The 25285-nt window shown below is 44.9% G+C and overlaps 1 protein-coding gene across 5 annotated transcripts in view; it reads left to right on the top strand.

Annotated features, from left to right (window-relative positions):
* sugct (succinyl-CoA:glutarate-CoA transferase) overlaps nucleotides 1-25285 on the top strand; it is a 449184-nt gene that overhangs the window by 24322 nt on the left and 399577 nt on the right. For all 5 annotated transcript variants that reach the window (XR_010961805.1, XR_010961804.1, XM_067981040.1 and 2 more), the window contains exons 4-6: nucleotides 3986-4071; nucleotides 9769-9819; nucleotides 16280-16400. Coding sequence is in view for 3 of the 5 variants with exons in the window: in XM_067981040.1 (XP_067837141.1) it covers nucleotides 3986-4071; nucleotides 9769-9819; nucleotides 16280-16400 (258 nt within the window). In the remaining 2 variants the exon portion in view is untranslated. The remainder of the gene's footprint in view (nucleotides 1-3985; nucleotides 4072-9768; nucleotides 9820-16279; nucleotides 16401-25285) is intronic.

The raw sequence follows: 25285 nt of genomic DNA on the forward strand, positions 1-25285 counted from the left end.
TTTTTAATGTGTGTCCGCGCGCTTGCGGCTAGATACTCCCCACCTAAATGGCCATCCCTGTAGTTCCAAATGCAACTCCCTCTACTCAGAGCTTTCAGTGATTTGATTCACAACCGTGATCAAGGGACCCAGTGCAACTTCTAGAAATAAGTGATGTGAATCAAAATAGGGACCAGAGGCCTTTCCTGCCCATTTCAAGTGTTACAGCTCTGTCCAAATATGCACACATTCCTTTCACACTGCTCCCAGCCATCAAAGCCATAGCCACCACTTCTAATAATCACCAGCAAAGAGAAGCACAAAGAAAACCATAAAAATCCAGAAATGTTCCCTTGAGAGAGTTATCTATATAATTAAAGGTCTTGCATCTAGCATCTGTAATTACAATCACATACCCCACAGTAATTTAAAAGTACAGTCCTCATTTCAGCCAATCACTAATTTTTGCCCTACTGACTTGCAACGCCCTGAAATGTGACACAAAATTACAGTTGGCAAATACAGTGGGAGAATGGAACCACAGCAACAGTTGATCAAAAAACTGGTGGGTAGGGAAGAGCATGGGTGAATCACTTGAGTTGGGTTGGGGGAGATCAGGGAGATAATGCGGGGCTGCAAATGAATTGGTGGAGGTATCAGGGTGGACTAGGAATGACCTTAGGATAGGGGCTGTCAGGAATAATTCTGTCTCGGATGTGAGAGATTCTGGGCGAGAAGGCTTGAAAGAGGGGTGTGGGCAGCCCATCTGCTGTTGAAACCCTCATCCATGCTGTTGTTACCTCCAGACACGACTATTCCAATGGTCTCCTGGCCGGACTCCCATCTTCCACCCTCCAGAAACTTAAACTCATCCAAAACTCTACTGCCGGTATCCTAATTTGCACCAAGTCCTGTTCACCCATCGCCCCTGTGCTCGCTGACCTACAGTGGCGGCTGGTCCACCAATGATTTTAAAATTCTCATCCTCATTTTCAAACCACTCCCTATCTCTGTAATCTCTTCCAGTCCTTCAACCCTCCAAGAACTCTGCGTTCCTCCAACTCTGGCCTCTTGTACACCCCCATTCCCTTCGCCCCACTATTGGCAGCTGTGCCTTCAACCTTCTAGGCCCTAAGCTCTGGAATTCCCTCTCTAAACCTCATCACCTCTCTCTCCGCCTTTAAGACACTCCTTAAAACCTACATCTTTGACTTATCCTAATGTCTCCTTCTTTGGCTCGGTGTCTATGTCTGTCTGATTACGCTCCTGTAAAGTGCCTTGGGACATTTTACTACGGTAAAGGCGCTATATAAATGCAAGTTGTTGTTGTTGGATAGGGTTGCAAAGAGTTCCTGCCCTCTCAGCTGGCTCGCTTGACCGTTTCTCTGCCTGGCTTGTTCCCAGACAGCTATTTTACAAGATTGGCCGAAATGCTTGCTGGCTTGCTTGTCTACCTTGGGTATTTCCTGGTCTGCCTGGTAGTCGGTCTACCCCAAGTGATTCCTGACTTCCCTGCATACCCCGAGCACTTTGCGGAGTGCTTGCTTGGCTGTCCTGAGTGTTTCCTCACCTGCCTGCTCATCTCAAGCACTTCTTGGCCCACTGAGAGGTGAAAGAGAATAGTGAGGGAACAATAAGTGCCAATGAGAGAAAGCAAGAAGTGAGGCAGAAATAAGAGAATTGATGGAGAGGAGTGAGAGAGTTCGATTAACGCGAATGAGCAAAAACAAGGAGTGACAGAATTGAAGGAGAAGAAAGAAGGAAAGACTTTCATTTATATGGTGCCTTTCACGACCTCAGGACGTCCCAAAGCACTTTACAGCCAATGAAGTACTTTTGAAGTGTAGTCACTAGTAATTTAAAAAAATTTGTTCATGGGACGTGGGTGTCGCTGGCGAGGCTGGCATTTATTGCCCATCCCTAATTGCCCTTGAGAAGGTGGTGAGCCGCCTTCTTGAACCGCTGCAGTCCATGTGGTGAAGGTTCTCCCACAGTGCTGTTAAGTAGGGAGTTCCAGTATTTTGACCCAGCGATGATGAAGGAACGGCGATATATTTCCAAGTCGGGATGGTATGTTACTTGGAGGGGAACGTGCAGGTGGTGTTGTTCCCATGTGCCTACTGCCCTAGTCCTTCTAGGTGGTAGAGCTTGCGGCTTTGTGAGGTGCTGTTGAAGAAGCCTTGGCGAATTGCTGCAGTGCATCCTGTGGATGGTACACACTGCAGCCACTGTGCGCCGGTGGTGAAGGGAGTGAATGTTTAGGGTGGTGGATGGGATGCCAATCAAGCGGGCTGCTTTGTCCTGGATGGTGTCAAGCTTCTTGAGTGTTGTTGGAGCTACACTCATCCAGGCAAGTGGAGAGTATTCCATCACACTCCTGACTTATTTCTTGTGGATGGTGGAAAGGCTTTGGGGAGTCAGGAGGTGAGTCACTCGCCGCAGAATACCCAGCCTCTGACCTGCTCTTGTAACCACAGCATTTATGTGGCTGTTCCAGTTAAGTTTCTGGTCAATGGTGACCCCCAGGATGTTGATGGTAATGCTGTTGAATGTCAAGGGGAGATGGTCATTGCCTGGCACTTGTCTGGTGCGAATGTTATTTGCCACTTATCAGCCCAAGCCTGGATGTTGTCCAGGTGTTGCTGCATGCGGGCACGGACTGCTTCATTATCTGAGGGGTTGCGAATGGAACTGAACACTGTGCAATCATCAGTGAACATCCCCATTTCTGAACTTATGATAGAGGGAAGGTCATCTGATGAAGCAGCTGAAGATGGTTGGGCCTAGGACACTGCCTTGAGGAACTCCTGCAGCAATGTCCTGTGGCTGAGATGATTGGCCTCCAACAACCACTACCATCTTCCTTTGTGCTAGGTATGACTCCAGCCACTGGAGAGTTTTCCCCCTGATTCCCATTGACTTCAATTTTACTAGGGCTCCTTGGTGCCACACTCGGTCAAATGCTGCCTTGATATCCGGGGCAGTCACTCTCACCTCACCTGGAATTCAGCTCTTTTGTCCATGTTTGGACCAAGGCTGTAATGATGTCTGGAGCCGAGTGGTCCTGGTGGAACCCAAACTGAGTATCGGTGAGCAGGTTATTGATGAGTAAGTGCCGCTTGATATCACTGTCGACGACACTTTCCATCACTTTGCTGATGATCGAGAGTAGACTGATGGGGCGGTAATTGGCCAGATTGGATTTGTCCTGCTTTTTGTGGACAGGACATTTTCGGGTAGATGACAGTGTTGTAGCTGTACTGGATCGGTTTGGCTAGAGGTGCGGCTAGTTCTGGAGGAAATGCGGCAGCCAATTTGCACACCGCAACGTCTCACAAACAGCAATGTGATAACCAGATAATCTGTTTTTAGTGATGTCGGTTGAGAGATAAATATTGGCCAGGACACCGGGGAGAACTCTCCTGCTTTTCTTCAAATAGTGCCATGGGATCTTTTGTGTTCACTTGAGAGGGCAGACAGGGCCTCGGTTTGACATCTTATCCGAAAGGAGGCACCTCCAATAGTGCAGCACTCCCTGAGTACTGCACTGAAGTGTCAGCCTGGATTTTGTGCACATGTTCCTGGAGTGGGGCTTGAACCCACAACTTTCTGACTCAGAGGCGCGAGTGCTACCACTGAGCCACGGCTGATACTGTGGGAGGACTGAGAGAAAACGAGAAGTGAGAGTAAGAGAAAGCAAGAAATGAGGCAGGAGGAATAGAAGTGAAGGAGGGGAGTGAGAGAGAAGTGAGAGTTAGAGAAAGCAAGAGGTGAAGGAGGGGAGCGAGAGGCAGTAAAGAGTGGGGAGAGGGTAAAGGATGATGGGGAGATCAAGAAGTAGTGGACTGTGGGGAGAGCATGAAATAGTAGAGGAGGTGTATTTATGGATGGCCCCACATCATAGATTTGTATTTAGTTTGCAGTGTAATTGTGATAAAGGGAGCAGAAATGACAATTTTTAATATGTTAATAAATTAATCTTTCCACATCATTCCCTTGGCTTCAGGTGCTGGTGATGACACTCGAGCCTGGGGCCCACCATTTGTGGGAACAGAAAGTGCCTACTTCCTTAGTGTAAATCGAAATAAAAAGGTGAGGCCAAAATATTTTTAGTGTAAATCATGTGCATCTGTTGTCTCGTCGTCTTCTTGTCAACCCTGATAAAAAAAAAACGAAAACGAAAGGCCTGTAAGACATTGCTAATTACTGCAAAAACCGTGCTGTCTGCTCCCTATGATACCCGTGTTCTTAAAGTGTTCATTCATAGCATCCCGAAGCTTCCTTCAATCATGTTTCCCTATTATGGAAGTAGTGATTAGATGATACTAAGCTTAGGTTTTAAAAGTCTGAAGATATTAGGAGAAAGGAATGATCAAGGGAGTTCCAGAGTTTGGAGGTCCTGGGAAAGAATATGTAGAAAGAGTAGGAGAGCGTACATTCGGTCTTGATTTCAGCAGTGGAATATAGAAAACAGAACAATCATGTAACATTTGACGCTTAGATTGAACAACAAAGGAGAACAGACCATATTGATAAAAATGGAGAAACAGAAGAGCCTCCCCGGATAAGCCAGTCTATTCAAGTCTTAGATAGATTTGGGTTTTGTATTGAATTAATAGTCTCGCACAAGAGCAAACAGAGCTTTTTGGAAGCACTTTCATCAATGGAAGAGATGCAGGAGGTTTATTTAAGGTTAGTGAGAACAGTGTGGCCAAGAATTCCAATAAAAAGAAAGAATTTGAATTTATTTGGCACCTTATCATGTACCCTGGATGTCCCAGTGCACTTCACAGTCAGTGAATTACTTCTGAAGTGTGGTCACTGTTGTTAAATAGAGAAAAATAGCAGTTAATCTCCACAAGGTCCCACAAACAACAAATGAGATAACTTGCCAAAACGTTCAATGACAGAGTTCCAGAGGTGTGCAACACAGGCAACTAGATGACCAGTGCAGTTGTCATGCTGAAAACCATACTAGATATCATGGATAAGGCCAGAACTTTCAATTTGATGGATAATTTGAGAATTGGCAGCAGCTTCCATCGTTTTTAGAATGTATCAATGAAAGGGCAACAGTTGTAAGGATAAGAAGGATCACTTTCTCTCTGGATAGGGCGAACACAAACACGTTCCCAAGGAGCAGGAAAGTGGACAGGTTGTAAGAGAGACTTAAGAGATAGCATAAGACAGCGGTAGTTTGATGCACGCATCTTGGAGATGGTGGGAAAGACACCATCAGGACTGGTGGTCATATTGGAGTCCAGGGAGCTGAAGGTTTGACAGTTTTGGTGGGGAGAAACCTGAATGTAGGTCACAATGGTCAACCGTAAGGGAGCAGTGCACGGAAGTTCTTTACCAAGCGGACTGACATTAAAGTTGGAAGGCGAAAAGTAAGTCAAATAGTCAAGTTTTCACTTTGGAAGAAGTGCAATAGGCAGAGTTTTCACAAGAGGTAGCAGAACAATAGGCATGGTTGAAACAAGATGCAATACTAGATCAGACAGAAAGAGGAGAGATATGAAACCTTCCATGCAGTTAGAGTAACATCAGTTAGTTTACTGACACAGACAGAATGGTCAGTAGAATATCAGCAGTTCAACCAGGGAAAGGCAGCGAACGCATCTCAAAGACTGACTTATTAGGGGAGCACATGATAGGAAATTGTGGGCCGTGATTTATTTTTTTGTCCATAAATTTTAATGGGCAGAAGAGCACGACCTGGCGCCCATGATGTGCTACTTGTGAGTGCCACTCCTTTCCGAGAGTGTAGGAGTGCGGAATTGTTCCTACAGTGCCAAACAAGTCAGGGTAAGTTGGCAGAGTGTGATTTGTTGTACAGTTTTTTTTATGAGGTAGATTTAATCAATTTTATTTTAGCATTGCAAATGAGCAATGATTTCCCAATGCAATGGGCACAGGAAAGTTCTGAAATGTTTTTGGTAGATGGGGAAAAAAATCAGTTACGTGCCAGCAACAAAGGGATTTTTCCTGTATACTTGGGTTGACTTTTAAAAAAAAATGATACGACCGGACTTGGAGAGTTTGAATTGTGGCACATGATGTAGTGATGTTATTAAATCAAAGAGAGTGTGTTGGTTTTTAATCCCATCAAACATGATTTGTTTTTATCGGTTGGGCAAATTAGATGCCAAAAAACCCTAGTAAATTTGCAAACTGTTACTTTCTTTCCATTGTATCCTCAGCATCAATTTAGCCAGATTAGAAATATCAATTTTGAATCCAGTGTTGATTTAATCCAAGGATAGTTTTAATTTCAGTGTTTGTACTCCCAAAGCAATTGAACAGTTATACTAAAATCATGGACTTTGTAACACTGGTATCTATATTTTTGTAATATTGGTAACAAACCGTTGTAAGATTGGTAGCGAGCCATTGTACGATTGGCTGCGAACCATTGTAACATTGATAGCTAAACTTTGTAACATTGGTACCAAATTGTAACATTGGTAACAAACCATTGTACGATTGGCAGCGAACCATTGTACGATTGGCAGCGAACCATTGTAACATTGATAGATAAACCTTTGTAACATTGATAGCTAAACCTTTGTAACTTTGGTACCAAATTGTAACATTGGTAACACACCATTTTAACATTGGTAGCAAATTATTGTAAGGTTGGCAGCGAACCAGTGTACGACTGGCAGCGAACCATTGTAATATTGGTACCAAATTGTAACATTGGTAACACACCATTTTAACATTGGTAGCGAACCATTGTAACATTGATAGATAAACTTTTGTAACATTGGTAACAAACCATTGTATGATTGGCAGCGAACCAGTGTAACATTGATAGCTAAATCTTTGTAACATTGGTACCAAAACCGTTTTAAAATTGGCAGCGAACCATTGTACGATTGGCAGCGAACCATTGTAACATTGGTAGATAAACCTTTGTAGCATTGATAGCTAAACCTTTGTAACTTTGGTACCAAATTGTAACATTGGTAACACACCATTTTAACATTGGTAGCAAACTATTGTAAGGTTGGCAGCGAAGCAGTGTAATATTGATAGCTAAACCGTTGTAACTTTGGTACCAAATTGTAACATTGGTAACACACCATTTTAACATTGGTAGCGAACCATTGTAACATTGATAGCTAAACTTTTGTAAGATTGGTAACAAACCATTGTAAGATTGGCAGCGAATCATTGTAAGATTGATAGCTAAACCTTTGTAACATTGCAGCGAACCATTGTAACGTTGATAGCTAAACCTTTGTAAGATTGGTAGCGAACCATTGTAAGATTGGTAGCGAAACAGTGTACGATTGGTAGCGAACCATTGTAAGATTGGTAGCGAAACAGTGTACGATTGGCAGCGAACCATTGTAACGTTGATAGCTAAACCTTTGTATCGTTGATAGCTAAATCTTTGTAACCTTGGTACCAAATTGTAACATTAGTAACAAACCATTGTAAGGTTGGCAGTGAACCAGTTTACGATTGGCAGCGAACCATTGTAACATTGATAGCTAAACCTTTGTAACATTGGTACCAAATTGTAACATTGGTAACGAACCATTGTACGATTGATAGCTAAACTTTTGTAACATTGGTAACAAACCATTGTATGATTGGCAGCGAACCAGTGTAACATTGATAGCTAAATCTTTGTAACATTGGTACCAAATTGTAACATTAGTAACAAACTATTTTAACATTGGTAGCGAACTATTGTAAGGTTGGCAGCGAACCAGTGTACGACTGGCAGCGAACCAGTGTACGACTGGCAGCGAACCAGTGTACGACTGGCAGCGAACCAGTGTACGACTGGCAGCGAACCAGTGTACGACTGGCAGCGAACCAGTGTACGACTGGCAGCGAACCAGTGTACGACTGGCAGCGAACCAGTGTACGACTGGCAGCGAACCAGTGTACGACTGGCAGCGAACCAGTGTACGATTGGCAGCAAAGCAGTGTAACATTGACAGCTAAACCTTTGTAAGATTGGCAGCGAACCATTGTAACATTGATAGCTAAACCTTTGTAACTTTGGTGCCAAATTGTAACATTGGTAACACATCATTTTAACATTGGTAGTGAACCATTGTAACTTTGATAGCTAAACCATTGTAAGATTGGTAACAAACCATTGTAAGATTGGCAGCGAATCATTGTAAGATTGATAGCTAAATCTTTGTAAAATTGGTACCAAATTGTAAGTTTGGCAGCGAACCATTGTAAGATTGATAGCTAAACTTTTGTAACATTGGTACCAAATTGTAAGATTGGTAGTGAACCATTGTACGATTGGCAGCGAACCAGTGTAACATTAGTAACAAACCATTGTAACATTGATAGCTAAGTCTTTGTAACTTTGGTACCAAATTGTAACATTAGTAACAAACTATTTTAGCATTGGCAGCGAACCAGTTTACTGTTGGCAGCGAACCAGTTTACGGTTGGCAGCGAAACTTTTGTAACATTGGTAACAAACCTTTGTATGATTGGCGGCGAACCAGTGTAACATTGATAGCTAAATCTTTGTAACATTGGTACGAAATTGTAACGTTGGTAACAAACCGTTTAAAAATTGGCAGCGAACCATTGTACGATTGGCAGCGAACCATTGTACGATTGGCAGCGAACCATTGTACGATTGGCAGCGAACCATTGTACGATTGGCAGCGAACCATTGTACGATTGGCAGCGAACCATTGTACGATTGGCAGCGAACCATTGTACGATTGGCAGCGAACCATTGTAACATTGGCAGCGAACCATTGTAACATTGGCAGCGAACCATTGTAACATTGGCAGCGAACCTTTGTAACATTGGTAGATAAACCTTTGTAACATTGATAGCTAAACCTTTGTAACTTTGGTACCAAATTGTAACATTAGTAACAAACTATGTTAACATTGGTAACACACCATTTTAACATTGGTAGCAAACTATTGTAAGGTTGGCAGCGAAGCAGTGTACGATTGGCAGCGAACCAGTGTACGACTGGCAGCGAACCAGTGTAACATTGGTAACAAACCATTTTAACATTGGCAGCGAACCATTTGCACGATTGGCAGCAAAACGTACGATTGGCAGCGAACCATTGTAACATTGGTACCAAATTGTAACATTGGTAACGCACCATTTTAACATTGATAACTAAACCTTTGTAACACTGGTAGCGAACCATTGCACGATTGGCAGTGAACGATTGTAACATTGTTAACAAACCATTGTAACATTGATAGCTAAACCTTTGTAACAAACCATTTTAACATTGGTAGCAAACCATTGAAACTTTGATACCAAACCATTGTAACTGGTATCAAACCATTGTAACTTTGATAGCTAAACCTTTGTAACATTGGTAACAAAGCATTCTAATGCTGTAGATAAATGTTTGTATCATTGGTAGCTAAACCTCTGCAACAGTGATATCTAATCCTTTGCTTGTGAAGAAGTCACTTGGAGTCCATTTAGAGCCACTACAGCCCTATCTGTTCAAGAGTCGGCCCTGTATTCTTTGAGTTCTATTTGTTTATTGGAGTTTAGCTCTTTAATTTTCTAGGCGTTAGAAAGAGAAAATTACGGCTGACTTTTTATTTAAAGAATGTAGGTAGTTTGATTATTATGTGAGCTTTATGCCATTTGACAGACTCAGGTTGGTAAGGATAGAAGGAAACTGCATCTCCCAATCTTGGCCATGTTTGTATCTCATTTAAATTGGCAGCTGATTCCATGTGTGGTGACGATGTTGATATGAAATTATTTTTAATGTAATCTGTTTTGAATAATGTTTTTTTTTTCCACAGAGTATAGCGGTGAATTTGAAGGACCCCTGTGGTGCACGTATAATAAAAGATGTAAGTCCTTTCAAAAATAGCTTTTGTTACAAAGGTTTCTTGCGTAAATTTTTGAAATTATATGTTTATTTTAGTGAATTATGGAGGTGGAACATGTGAAAGGAAGGGGGGTGAATCATTCAGCTGTTCTGACTTTTCTCAGTACAACCTCCTGTCCTACATAGTGTTGGCAACAACTGCTTCACATTATATTTCAGTGAATGTTGGAGAAGAGGAATGAGTGAGAGAATCAGGGGAGGACGGAACGATTGAGGGAGATGCAAAAAAGGGAGGTCGGAGCTGGAGAGAAGCAGAAGAGGAGGAAGGGAGAGAGAGAAGCAGGAGGGGAGGGAGGGAGAGAGAGAAGCAGGAGGGGAGGGAGGGGGAGAGAGAAGCAGGAGGGGAGGGAGGGAGAGAGAGAAGCAGGAGAGGAGGGAGGGGGAGAGAGAAGCAGGAGAGGAGGGAAGGGAGAGAGAGAAGCAGGAGAGGAAGGAAGGGAGAGAGAGAAGCAGGAGAGGAGGGAAGGGAGAGAGAGAAGCAGGAGAGGAGGGACGGGAGAGAGAGAAGCAGGAGAGGAGGGAAGGGAGAGAGAGAAGCAGGAGAGGAGGGAAGGGAGAGAGAGAAGCAGGAGAGGAGGGAAGGGAGAGAGAGAAGCAGGAGAGGAGGGAAGGGAGAGAGAGAGGCAGGAGAGGAGGGAAGGGAGAGAGAGAAGCAGGAGAGGAGGGAAGGGAGAGAGAGAAGCAGGAGAGGAGGGAAGGGAGAGAGAGAAGCAGGAGAGGAGGGAAGGGAGAGAGAGAAGCAGGAGAGGAGGGAAGGGAGAGAGAGAAGCAGGAGAGGAGGGAAGGGAGAGAGAGAAGCAGGAGAGGAGGGAAGGGAGAGAGAGAAGCAGGAGAGGAGGGAAGGGTGAGAGAGAAGCAGAAGAGGAGTGGTGTGAGAGAAAGGCAGAAGATGTAGAGAAGAAGGGGCGCATCGGAAGAGGAGAGAGAAACAGAGTGCATTCAAAATGGCTACCATGTTCATCTACAAAATAGAGACAGCATTTTAAAGTAATTCATTGTGATTTTGGGAATGTTCACTGTAGGGTGTTCCTGAGACACAGGATGAGGCAAGTTCGTTCTTCGCTAGCGCCTGTTAAATATTTCATTTGTTTTAAGCACCTGGTTTGAATTTGTTGATCTCTTTTTCACAATACAGAAGCTACAGAAAATCTTGAACTATTGGGAAGTCACACCTTTACGATCAGGTCTTTTTTATGCAGATCTATAACTTTGGACATATATTCCACCCAGAATATTGAAGTAGATTCTAGGAATTAGCACTCCCAGTACAGAGCTCCACATATTGGGAGTGCATATCGGAAGTTTGGGTTCGAAGACCAGAATGGACAGAAAATCACACAGAAACACGAACCATTCAGGTCTGAATTCCTGATATGCACCCCTGAGGTGTGAAAACTCTGCTTCAGAGGCCATGATTTGTAAAATATGTTCCATTGTGTACTCTTAACTAATTTATCTGGCCGTTTCTCCTACTAGCCGCAAAGTGCAGTTCTCTGGCCGCAATGTGCAGTTCTCTGGCCGCAAAGTGCCATGAAATGGACTTTTCAGCAAAATGGTGGTGTTGCAGTTTTTGCAGGCACCAAGTTGTTACAGCAAGGCTTCATAGTTTTACAGCACAGAGCCCGTGAAGAGGGATCATGGAGGTGTGTCTGGTATTGTAAAGCTGGAGCAGGGGTGCTGAAACTGCGACCATAGGCCAAATGCTGCCTGTGAGCCGTTGGCAATCTGATTCTTGAAGCTCAGGCTATTGCGGTTCTATTTGGTGTCTATATTTCTGATTTGCTGGTTTGTCCTATTTTAACTTTTTTAAAATTTGTTCTTGAGATGTGGGCGTCGCTGGCGAGGCCAGCATTTATTGCCCATCCCTAATTTGAGAAGGTGGTGGTGAGCTGCCTTCTTGAACCGCTGCAGTCCATGTGGTGACGGTTCTCCCACAGTGCAGTTAGGAAGGGAGTTCCAGGATTTTGACCCAGCGACGATGAAGGAACGGCGATATATTTCCAAGTCGGGATGATGTGTGACTTGGTGGGGAGCGTGCAGGTGGTGTTGTTCCCATATGTCTGCTGCTCTTGTCCTTCTAGGTGGTAGAGGTCGCAGGTATGGGAGGTGCTGTTGAAGAAGCCTTGGTGAGTTGCTGCAGTGCATCCTGTGGATGGTACACACTGCAGCCACTGTGCGCCGGTGGTGAAGGGAGTGATGTTTAGGGTAGTGGATGGGGTTCCAATCAAGCGGGTTGCTTTGTCCTGGATGTTGTCGAGCTTCTTGAGTGTTGTTGGAGCTGTACTCATCCAGGCAAGTGGAGAGTATTCCATCACACTCCTGACTTGTGCCTTGTGGATGGTGGAAAGGCTTTGGGGAGTCAGGAGGTGAGTCACTCGCCGCAGAATACCCAGCCTCTGACCTGCTCTTGTAGCCACATTATTTATATGGCTGGTCCAGTTAAGTTTCTGGTCAATGATGACCCCCAGGATGTTGATGGTGGGGGATTTGGCGATTGTAATGCCGTTGAATGTCAAGGGGAGATGGTTAGACTCTCTCTTGTTGGAGATGGTCATTGCCTGGCACTTGTCTGGCGCGAATGTTACTTGCCACTTCTGAGCCCAAGCCTGGATGTTGTCCCGGTCTTGCTGCTTGCGGGCTCGGACTGCTTCATTTTTTGAGGGGTTGTGAATAGAACTGAACACTGTGCAATCATCAGCGAACATCCCCATTTCTGACCTTATGATAGAGGGAAGGTTATCGATGAAGCAGCTGAAGATGGTTGGGCCTAGGACACTGCCCTGAGGAACTCCTGCAGCAGCGTTCTCGGGCTGAGATGATTGGCCTCCAACAACCACTGCCATCTTCCTCTGTGCTAGGTATGACTCCAGCCACTGGAGAGTTTTCCCCCTGATTCCCATTGGCTCCTTGGTGCCACACTCGGTCAAATGCCGCCTTGATGTCAAGGGCAGTCACTCTTACCTCACCTCTGGAATTCAGCTCTTTTGTCCATGTTTGGACCAAGGCTGTAATGAGGTCTGGAGCCGAGTGGTCCTGGCGGAACCCAAACTGAGCATCGGTGAGCAGGTTATTGGCGAGTAAATGCTGCTTGATAGTACTGTCGACAACACCTTCCATCACTTTGCTGATGATTGAGAGTAGACTGATGGGGCGGTAATTGGCCGGATTGGATTTGTCCTGCTTTTTGTGGACAGGACATACCTGGGCAATTTTCCACATTGTCGGGTAGATGCCAGTGTTGTAGCTGTACTGGAACAGCTTGGCTAGAGGCGCAGCTAGTTCTGGAGCACAAGTCTTCAGCACCACAGCTGGGATGTTGTCGGGGCCCATAGCCTTTGCTGTATCCAGTGCACTCAGCCGTTTCTTGATATCGTGTGGAGTGAATTGAATTGGCTGAAGACTGGATTCTGTGATGGTGGGGCTATCGGGAGGAGGCCGAGATGGATCATCCACTCAGCACTTCTGGCTGAAGATGGTTGCAAACGCTTCAGCCTTGTCTTTTGCACTCACGTGCTGGACTCCGCCATCATCGAGGATGGGGATGTTTACAGAGCCTCCTCCTCCCGTTAGTTGTTTAATTGTCCACCACCGTTCACAACTGGATGTGGCAGGACTGCAAAGCTTTGATCTGATCCGTTGGTTGTAGAATCGCTTAGCTCTGTCAATAGCAAGTTGCTTCCACTGTTTAGCATGCATGTAGTCCTGAGTTGTAGCTTCACCAGGTTGGCACCTCATTTTTAGGTACGCCTGGTGCTGCTCCTGGCATGCTCTTCTACACTCCTCATTGAACTAGGGTTGATCCCCTGGCTTGTTGGTAATGGTAGAGTGAGGAATATGCCGGGCCATGAGTTCCAGATTGTGCTGGAATACAATTCTGCTGCTGCTGATGGCCCACAACACCTCATGGATGCCCAGTTTTGAGCTGCTAGATCTGTTCTGAATCTATGCCATTTAGCACAATTTTACATGGCTCGAGGCTTGGAAAGGACTGTTGCCTCATTTGGGGATAAATCCTAAATTAGATAGAACATAGGAACATAGGACTATGTTCAATAGAAAGAAGAAAGAACTTGCATTTGTACAGCGCCTTTCAAGACCTCAGGATGCCCCAAAGCTCTTCACAGCCAATTAAGTACTTTTGCAGTGCAGTCACTGTTGTAATGTAGGGAAACATGGCAGTCAAATTGCATACTGCAAGGTCCCACAAACAACAATGAGATAAATGACCAGATAATCTGTTTTGATGATGTTGGATGAGGGATAAATATTGGCCAGGACTCTAGAACACCAAGATCTGTAAGATCAGCAGCTTGACATGTCTGAAAATTAATGGGAACATGGATTTAAACTTTAGATATGGCCCTGGAGACGACATGGTACACAGCCAAGTTGCCCAAGTTTACACAAATCTTGGATGTTCCTGCGCTCGAGACTCCCATCTAGTGGTGGAAACCAGAGGCTGTACCATTTCAATTTATTTTAGAGATCAGAGCAACTTTGTATTGTCGGTCCTGGGTAAACAAGGTTTCCATGTTGTGTGCCAGTGGAATTTTCACAAACATCATACAAGTCCTGCGTGTTTTGAAGACCGGTGTAGCACCTTGTTATAGAGCTGTGGCTATAATGTCAAAAGAAAGAAAATGCATTCAAGAGTGTAGTTAACTTGAGCGTGACTTGTTTGGCTCGTACAAAATCCAACCAGCGACTGCATTTGCTAATTTCCTTTCATGTGTCTCGGGGGCTTGTGGCTTGTGGTGATTCTTGAGATGGAGTGAAAGAAAGCCTTTATCCTATTTTTTAAATTCTGAAATCTATCTGTTGTGGTATGCGGTCTTTTTACAAATTCTCCCGTCAAATTTAAACAAATTGGCTCAAGATGTGAATCGTTAAATCATTAATTTACTGGCTGGAAAGTGTAACAGGAATAGGAAGATTCTCACTGGTTGCAAAATAAACAGATTGTGCCATGTTTTTTGAAATCTTTATTTCATGATGCTATGGAGGAACCTATAAACTACAGAGAGCAATGTAAGTAAGTTGCATAGATTGTGCAGAATAAGAAAATTAGATGCGGTGGTAGCTATCCCCAGGTCCTGTACAGTCTTGTATATACTACTGTGAGAACCTGCCATGGTTTTCTAATATACCCCCCACCCCCAATTCCACAGGTGGTATTTTAGATCAGTGTTGTTCAATGCGTTAGCCATTAGTCATATGTGGCTAATGGCATTTTTGATTAATAAATAAAAAATGACTCACAGACACCATCGTTGGAATGTGAGCTCAATACACATATTCGCACGTGTCTGCACGTGTACTTCAACCTTTTTGTGTGTTTGTGGGTAAATTGGTAGAATGTGCTAGTGTTTTATGATTGTTGTATGTGTTTTGCTTCCTTGGTTACTGCTTATTGGTTATCTGCTAAAATGGTGTGTAACACAGGTGAAAATGCTGGACTTCAGCACCATGGTAACACCAGCAACATTTTATGGAGGGGGGAGTTGCCGTCATGTTCAGCTCGACCATTCAGAATAACCACTCTAGGCCAGCAGAAGAAAGCAAGCCCAACGAATAACGAGCAACTCCAACAGGGCACGTCATAGCAAAGAGCAAGCAGCATCATTCGTGTTCAGGATGGAGAGCAGGGCAAGTCTGGTGCATCTTGTTGTGCGAGTTAACGTTCTCAGCAATCACTCTGCTGAAGTCAGAGTACCGCTCGCAACTGCTGGACAAAAACTTAGAAGCTGCACTAAGATGTGCTGTGTCTGATAAATTCATGTCAGAATTCCAAGCTTTGGTGAAAGAGAATGACTGCAAAGTTTTGCACTGAATGGTGGTAGATGTTTGTTAAGTAAAGATACACGGGAAGTACGTATACCTGTATTGCGTGTAAGGCATTTTCTCCTAAAATTAGTGCATGTGGCTAAAACGGTGTCACCATAGCCATGTCTGTGGATAGTCAGCAATTTCAATTGGACAACACTCTTTTAGATCTATATGAATTGTGATAACATTGTTCTGGTGAAAATATCTGGGATTTATTCTTTTTCCAGGTAGTGAGTGTTCCTGTAATTTGTTAAAAGTAACTTAATTGCAAGTCCCATCACCTGTTCCAGGACACTTCCAGCTCTGTCCAGTACTGTTCTATGTCACTGTTCATTAAACAATGGAAATGCAGTCACTGGAACAAAGGGAAGGAAATATGAAAATTGTTAGAACCCAAACCCAGCTTTATATTAATAGCTCAGCTAATGCTTAGACCAGTGGATTAAAGGTTAAAAGCCGACTGATGCACATGCAGTTCATTTAGTATTTGTTCCAAATGTGTTTCTCCCCTTCATTATTCCAATGCAATGTGTGTATTTTTTATAGATAAAATCTGTAATAAATTACAAAACATGCCTTTGATTTGTACCCTACAGCTGGCATCTGTTTGTGATGTGCTGATTGAAAATTATGTTCCTGGAAAACTATCAGAAATGGGTCTGGGATATGGAGACATAAGAGAGATTGCTCCACACATAGTGTACTGCTCAATTACAGGTAAGAACTCATTTAAACTTTTCTTACAGGTAACCTATTTTAGAGTGAGTTATCAAACAATGACATGTGGCAGATAAAATTATATTAAGTTCTGTAGTTGTCCTTTCTGGATTGTTAGAAAGAAGAAAGACAGACTTGCATTTATATAGCGCCTTCCACGGCCTAAGGATGTCCCAAAGTGCTTTACTGCTAATTAAGTACTTTTGAAGTGTAGTCACTGTAAATACATAACTGTAAATTCTATTGCTGCCATGTGGAATCAAGACATACCATTGTAAAAATAAAGCACTTCTTACAGCGATGCAGCTTTCAGTTTCAAGGTTTCCCAAACGGTCAGTGAATGTTACTGCACTGCTCACCTCAGTAGTGGACAGAGAAGAGATTCTCTAACTAGGCATAAGGGCACAGGAGCCACTCATGTTTATGGCTTGTGTCCAAAAATTAGTTTAATCACCAATTTTTAGTTAAATTATGGCTATTATTATGCTAGGTAAAGAAACTGGAATGAGTATCTCATGTGCACAAAATAGTAAGCCAAGCCCTTGATAGAATATTAAGACAATTGAAGTAAAACTTGGGAGATAAGTTTTAAATTAACCAATTAGTTTTTTCCCCATAGTGTTTGCTTCACCCTATTCTTCTTTGCCAGGTTCAAATCAACAGAAAAGTAAGAGCAGGTGAGCAGTGTTGTTCGAGCCTGCCCATTCCACAGTTTTTTTTTGCTGTATCAAAAATTTTAACTTTTGAAAGTACACTTTGGGGACATAGGACTGGAGCTCACAATTTGTTGATGCATAGGTGTGGAGCATCCCATTGCTGGCCTGAATTGGAGCTGAAACCTTATTTCTGTGCATGCATACTTCACTTTCTTGCATGGTTAGCAAGGGGAAAAAAGTGAATTGCCAAAGGCCATAACTAGAGATTATGGGCAAGTGGAATTGAAGTTGGATAAGAAGAGGAGGGAAGGACCTTTGTTTTTAAACGATGGGAATTAGAGACAATATGCTTCGAGTTAATTTTCCTCCCTGGCTCCCTACTTCATCGTTGTCCAGAATTTCAATGGGAAATTTACTGATTGCTGTTTTCCTCGGGTTCATTTAAATGACCTGGGACAGGAAATAGGAATGATCCCGGTCTGGATAGGTGCCCAGAAAAATTGGCCTTAATTAGTATTGTCCAGCAGCGCAGTGCTGCAGCCTGCTGCATTTGTTGCTGGTTTCAAAAACCTCAACTCATTGCGCATATTTTTTTAAAGCTTTTTACCTCCCCATCTTCTGACAGTTGAGTTTTTGCTTTGAAGGAATCCACACACTCTACATTTGCTGCACCAATTGACATTACTTCACAAGTCAATCTGATGATACAAGTTCTTTCTAAAGTACTTGATTTGTTTATCTTCTTTCTTATATCTGGTAATGATGGAAATGTAAGTGTGGTTCCATCTGGGAGTCACACTTGCAGGGAGAGTGGGTCAGCTGTCGGCCTACAGTGTTACAGCCCTGATTCTCCAACCCTCACGCCCTACAAATGTGGCTTGTTGTTTGGATTGTGGAATCACCCCTTATATGGCAGCTTACCGTGCCCAAACAGCAAATAATTCTGTCTGATTTTCATAGCTTTTTGCTTAGATTGAACATCTTATCCTGATGTTGCTTATCCTGATGGCGCTTGAGCACAGAGGTTGGGAAAGGCAGAGTGAGGGCCTCTAATGGAGTGAATTGCTAACAGAGTAAGGACTTTCAATTGGGAATTTGGTGAGTACGGGAGTTAGGTGCAGAGTGGGAGGGAGGTGCTAAGTGATTTAAACCAAAGAACTATAGACTAAGACTGAGCAAAGCATAAAGGGAACTCCGCGAGGAATCAAAAATCAAGAAAAAGTCAAGGAGGAGCATCGAGGGTAAGTCACTAAGTGTTTAGTTCATTGGTTAGTGTTTTTTGTAGTTATTGGGGATAAAAGGAGTGGGAGTGGGACCAGAGACCGGGACCAGAGCGAGACCAGTGACCGAGAGCAGGGCGGGGATATAAAGGAGTGGGACCAGTGACCGAGAACAGAGTGGGGATAAAAGGAGTGGGACCAGAGACCGAGAGCAGAGCGGGGATAAAAGGAGCGGGACTGGTGACCGAGAGCAGGCCGGGGATAAAAGGAGTGGGACCAGAGACCGAGAGCAGAGCGGGGATAAAAGGAGTGGGACCAGAGACCGAGAGCAGAGCGGGGATAAAAGGAGAGGGACCAGTGACCGAGAGCAGAGCGGGGATAAAAGGAGTGGGACCAGAGACCGAGAGCAGAGCGGGGATAAAAGGAGTGGGACCAGAGACCGAGAGCAGAGCGGGGATATAAAGGAACGGGACCAGTGACTGAGAGCAGAGCGGGGATATAAAGGAGTGGGACCAGTGACCGAGAGCAGGACAGGGATATAAAGGAGTGGGACCAGTGACCGAGAGCAGAGCGGGGATATAAAGGAACGGGACCAGAGACCGAGAGCAGGACAGGGATATAAAGGAGTGGGACCAGTGACCGAGAGCAGAGCGAGGATAAAAGGAGTGGGACCAGTGACCGAGAGCAGAGCGGGGATATAAAGGAACGGGACCAGTGACTGAGAGCAGAGCGGGGATATAAAGGAGTGGGACCAGAGACCGAGAGCAGGACAGGGATATAAAGGAGTGGGACCAGAGACCGAGAGCAGGACAGGGATATAAAGGAGAGGGACCAGAGACCGAGAGCAGGACAGGGATATAAAGGAGAGGGACCAGAGACCGAGAGCAGGACAGGGATATAAAGGAGAGGGACCAGAGACCGAGAGCAGGACAGGGATATAAAGGAGAGGGACCAGAGACCGAGAGCAGGACAGGGATATAAAGGAGTGGGACCAGTGACCGAGAGCAGAGCGGGGATAAAAGGAGTGGGACCAGTGACCGAGAGCAGAGCGGGGATATAAAGGAACGGGACCAGTGACCGAGAGCAGAACGGGACCAGAGACCGAGAGCAGAGCGGGGATAGAAGGAGTGGGACCAGTGACCGAGAGCAGAGCGGGGATCGAGAGCAGAGCAGGACCAGTGACCGAGAGCAGAGCGGGACCAGTGACTGAGAGCAGAGCGGGGATATAAAGGAACGGGACCAGAGACCGAGAGTAGAGCGGGGATATAAAGGAACGGGACCAGAGACCGAGAGCAGGACGGGGATATAAAAGAGCGGAACCAGAGACCGAGAGCAGAACGGGGATATAAAAGAGCGGAACCAGAGACCGAGAGCAGAACGGGGATATAAAAGAGTGGGACCAGAGACCGAGAGCAGGACAGGGATATAAAGGAGTGGGACCAGAGACCGAGAGCAGGACAGGGATATAAAGGAACGGGACCAGAGACCGAGAGCAGGACGGGGATATTAAAGAGCGGAACCAGAGACCAAGAGCAGAGCGGGGATATAAAGGAATGGAACCAGAGACCGAGAGCAGGACAGGGATATAAAGGAGTGGGACCAGAGACCGAGAGCAGGACAGGGATATAAAGGAACGGGACCAGAGACCGAGAGCAGAGCGGGGATATAAAGGAATGGGACCAGAGACCGAGAGCAGGACAGGGATATAAAGGAGTGGGACCAGAGACCGAGAGCAGGACAGGGATATAAAGGAACGGGACCAGAGACCGAGAGCAGAGCGGGGATATAAAAGAGCGGAACCAGAGACCGAGAGCAGGACGGGGATATAAAGGAGTGGGACCAGAGACCGAGAGCAGAGCGGGGATATAAAGGAGTTGGACCAGAGACCGAGAGCAGAACGGGGATATAAAAGAGTGGGACCAGAGACCGAGAGCAGGACAGGGATATAAAGGAACGGGACCAGAGACCGAGAGCAGAGCGGGGATATAAAGGAACGGGACCAGAGACCGAGAGCAGGACAGGGATATAAAGGAACGGGACCAGAGACCGAGAGCAGAGCGGGGATATAAAGGAACGGGACCAGAGACCGAGAGCAGGACGGGGATATAAAGGAGTGGGACCAGAGACCGAGAGCAGAGCGGGGATATAAAAGAGTGGGACCAGTGACCGAGAGCAGGACGGGGATATAAAAGAGTGGGACCAGAGACCGAGAGCAGAGCGGGGATATAAAGGAACGGGACCAGAGACCGAGAGCAGGACAGGGATATAAAAGAGTGGGACCAGAGACCGAGAGCAGAGCGGGGATATAAAAGAGTGGGACCAGTGACCGAGAGCAGGACGGGGATATAAAAGAGTGGGACCAGAGACCGAGAGCAGAGCGGGGATATAAAGGAACGGGACCAGAGACCGAGAGCAGAGCGGGGATATAAAGGAACGGGACCAGAGACCGAGAGCAGGGCAGGGATATAAAGGAACGGGACCAGAGACCGAGAGCAGGACGGGGATATAAAGGAGTGGGACCAGAGACCGAGAGCAGAGCGGGGATATAAAGGAACGGGACCAGAGACCGAGAGCAGAGCGGGGATATAAAGGAACGGGACCAGAGACCGAGAGCAGGGCAGGGATATAAAGGAACGGGACCAGAGACCGAGAGCAGGACGGGGATATAAAGGAGTGGGACCAGAGACCGAGAGCAGAGCGGGGATATAAAGGAACGGGACCAGAGACCGAGAGCAGAGCGGGGATATAAATGAGTGGGACCAGAGACCGAGAGCAGAGCGGGGATATAAAGGAGTTGGACCAGAGACCGAGAGCAGGACAGGGATATAAAGGAACGGGACCAGAGACCGAGAGCAGAGCGGGGATATAAAGGAACGGGACCAGAGACCGAGAGCAGGACGGGGATATAAAGGAACGGGACCAGAGACCGAGAGCAGAGCGGGGATATAAAGGAATGGGACCAGAGACCGAGAGCAGGACGGGGATATAAAAGAGTGGGACCAGAGACCGAGAGCAGGACAGGGATATAAAAGAGTGGGACCAGAGACTGAGAGCAGGACGGGGATATAAAAGAGTGGGACCAGAGACCGAGAGCAGAGCGGGGATATAAAGGAACGGGACAAGAGACCGAGAGCAGGACAGGGATATAAAGGAACGGGACCAGAGACCGAGAGCAGGACAGGGATATAAAGGAACGGGACCAGAGACCGTGAGCAGGATGGGGATATAAAGGAGAGGGACCAGAGACCGAGAGCAGGACAGGGATATAAAGGAACGGGACCAGAGACCGTGAGCAGGACGGGGATATAAAGGAGAGGGACCAGAGACCGAGAGCAGTGCGGGACCAGAGACCGAGAGCAGTGCGGGACCAGAGACCGAGAGCAGTGCGGGACCAGAGACCGAGAGCAGGACGGGGATATAAAGCTGAGACCAACTCAAGCACGGGCAGAAATTTGAAAGAGTGACATCAGACGACAGCAGGTTGGTGGGTAATACATTTTTTTGCTCTCTAAGCTAGGGGAGTGGTTTAAACTAGGAACTAGGAACCTAAAACTTGCTAATACTTTATTAAATTAATAACTTAAACTTGATAAATTAATTAGCTTAAAAAAATAACTGCGTGTCAGGCAGGTAAGGGGACTCCAGATGCATTGGTGGAGGAGCCTCAGCCTTTATCCTTGTCCAACAGGTACAAAGTACTTGCTACCTGTGTGGATGAGAACAAAGACTGCAGAGAAGATGGACAAATTGACCACAACACCGTGGTACAGGAGGCCATTCAAGAGGGAGGAGCGAAAAGAATGTGGTAGTGTTAGGGGATAGTATAGTCAGGGGGATAGATACTGTTCTCTGCAGCTGCAGCCATGAGTCCTGAGGGTTGTGTTGCCTGCCCGGTGCCAGGGTTAAGGACTCCTCCTCGTGGCTGGAGAAGAACTTGAAGCAGGAGGGGGAGGATCCAGTTGTCGTGGTCCACATAGGAACCAACGATATAGGTAGAACTAGGAATGAAGTTGTGCTGAGGGAGTTGGAGGAGCTAGGGTCCAAATTAAAAAGCAGAACCTCAAAGGTAATAATCTCTGGATTACTACCTGAGCCACGTGCAAATTGGCATAGAGACAAACAAAGTAGATGGTTAAATGCGTGGCTAAAGAAGGGGTTTCAATTCATGGGGCACTGCTGGCACCAGTACTGGGGAGAAAGGGAGCTGTTCTATCAGGATGGGCTCCACTTAAACTGGGCTGGGACCAGTGTCCCGGCGAATCAAATATCTAGGGAGGTAGATAGGGCTTTAAACTAATAAGGAGGGAGGGTTCAGATAAAGGTAAATTTATAAGTCTATAAAGAAAAGTCTAGGCTGTAGAGCAGAGTAGCAATTTGGGTAAAAACCAGCAGAGTGTTTCAGGAAGGGACAGAGAGCTTAACAAAGGTAATAAGGCATTAGTAACTAAGGTCAGGGACAAATAGTAAAAGGTTCAAATTAAAGGCGCTATATCTGAATGCACGAAGCATTCGTAACAAGATAGATGAATTAATGGCACAAATAGAGATAAATGGGTTTGATCTCGTAGCCATTACTGAGACATAGTTGCAGGGTGAGCAAGGGTGGGAACTAAATATTCCAGGGTACTTGACTTTTAGAAAAGACAGGCAAAATGGAAAAGGTGGTTGGGGGTTGGGGGAATAGCTCTGATAACAAAGGATGAGATAAAGGCCGTAGTGAGAAAGGATCTTAGCTCAGAAAATCAGGATGTAGAATCAGTATGGGTGGAGCTAAGAAATAACAAAGGGCAGAAAACACTGGTGGGAGTAGTTTACAGGCCCTCTAACAGTAGTTATAGTGTTAGACAGAGTATAAATCAGGAAATTAGAAGAGTGTGTAACAAGGGTAATGCAATAATCATGGGGGGTTTTAATCTTCATATAGACTGGGCAACCCAAATTGGCAAAAGTAGTTTGGAGGATGAGTTCATGGAATGCATTCAGAACAATTTTCTAGAACAATATGTCGAGGAACCAACTAGGGAATAGGCTATTTTCGATCTAGTATTGTGTAATGAGACAGGGTTAATTAGTAATCTTATAGTTAAGGATCCTCTGGGGTAGAGTGATCATAATATGATAGAATTTCATTTTGAGTTTGAGTGATGTAGTTAAGTCCTAAACAAGGGTCTTAAATTTGAACAAAGCCAATTATGTAGGTATGAGGGGCGAGTTGGCTAAGGTAGATTGGGAAATTAGATTAAAAGATATGAGGGTAGATAAGCAATAGCGAACATTTAAAGAAATTATTTATAATTCTCAACAAATATACATTCCCTTGAGGAATAAAACTCCACTGGAAAAGTGATCCAACCGTGGCTAACTAGAGAAGTTAAGGTTCGTATTAGGTTAAGAGAAGAGGCTTACAATGTTGCCAAAAAGAGTGATAAGCCTGAGGATTGGGAGGGCTTTAGAAATCAGCAAAGGATGATCAAGAAATTAATGACGAGGGAGACAATTGAATATGAGAGTAAACTAGCAAGAAATATAAAAACTGATTGTAAAAGCATCTACAAATATGTAAAAAGGAAGAGATTAATTAAAGTAATCATGGGAAATAAGGAAATGGCAGAGATGTTAAACAAATATTTTGTATCAGTCTTCACAGTAGAAGACACAAAAAAAATACCAGAAATAATAGGGAACCACGGGCCTAATGAGAGTGAGGAACTTAAAGTAATTAATATCAGTAAAGAAAAGGTACTGGTGAAATTAAAAGGACTAAAGGCGACAAATCCCCTGGACCTGATGGCCTACATCCCAGGGTTTAAAAGAGGTGGCTGCAGAGATAATGGATGGATTGGTTTTGATCTTCCAGAATTCCCTAGATTCTAGAAGGGTCCCCGTGGATTGGAAGGTAGAAAATGTAATCCTGCTATTCAAGAAAGGAGGGAGAGAAAAAACAGGGAACTATAAGCCAGTTAGCCTGACATCAGTAGTAGGGAAAATGCTAGAATTTATTATTAAGGACGTAGTAACAGGCACTTAGAAAATCATATGATTAGACAGAGTCAACACAGTTTTATGAAAGGGAAATCGTGTTTGAGAAACCTGTTAGAGTTTTTTGAGGGTGTAACGGGCAGGGTAGATAAGGGAGAACCAATGGGTGTGGTATATTTGGATTTTCAAAAGGCATTCGATAAGGCGTTACACAAGATTGGGGGTAATATATTAGCATGGATAGAGGATTGGTTAACGGACAGAAAACAGAGAGTAGGAATAAACTGGTCATTTTCGGGTTGGCGGGTTGGCAGCTTGTAACTAGTGGGGTGCCGCAAGGATCAGTGCTTGGGCCTCAGCTGTTTACAATATATATCAATGACTTAGATGAGGGGACTGAGTGTAATATATCCAAGTTTGATGATGATATAAAGCTAGGTGGGAAAGTAAGCTGTGAGGAGGAAGCAAAGACTGCAAAGGGATATAGACAGATTAAGTGAGTGGGCAAGAAGGTGGCAGATGGAGTATAATGTGGGGAAATGTGAGGTTATTCACTTTGGTAGGAAGAATAGAAAAGCAGAATAATTTTTAAAAGGTGAGAGACTAAGAAATATTGGTAGTTAGAGGGATTTGGGTGTTCTTGTACACGAATCACAGAAAGTTAACATGCAGGTAACAGCAAGCAGTTAGGAAGGCAAATGGTATGGTAGCCTTTATTGCAAGGAGGTTGGAGTATAAGAGTAAGGAGGTCTTACAACAGGTCAGGCTCTGGTGAGACCACACCTGGAATACTGTGTACAGTTTTGGTCTCCTTACCGAAGGAAGGATATACTTGCCTTAGAGGGGGTGCAACGAAGGTTCATGAGATTGATTCCTGGGATGAGAGGAAAGATTGAGTAGAATGGGCCTATACTGTTTGGAGTTTAGAAGAATGAGAGGTGATCTCATTGAAACATATAAAATTCTTAGAGGGCTTGACAAGGTAGATGCTGAGAAGCTGTTTCCCCTGGCTGGAAAGTCGAGGACTAGG

This window comes from Heptranchias perlo, chromosome 3 (genome assembly GCF_035084215.1).
Source record: "Heptranchias perlo isolate sHepPer1 chromosome 3, sHepPer1.hap1, whole genome shotgun sequence".
Lineage (NCBI taxonomy): Eukaryota > Metazoa > Chordata > Chondrichthyes > Hexanchiformes > Hexanchidae > Heptranchias > Heptranchias perlo.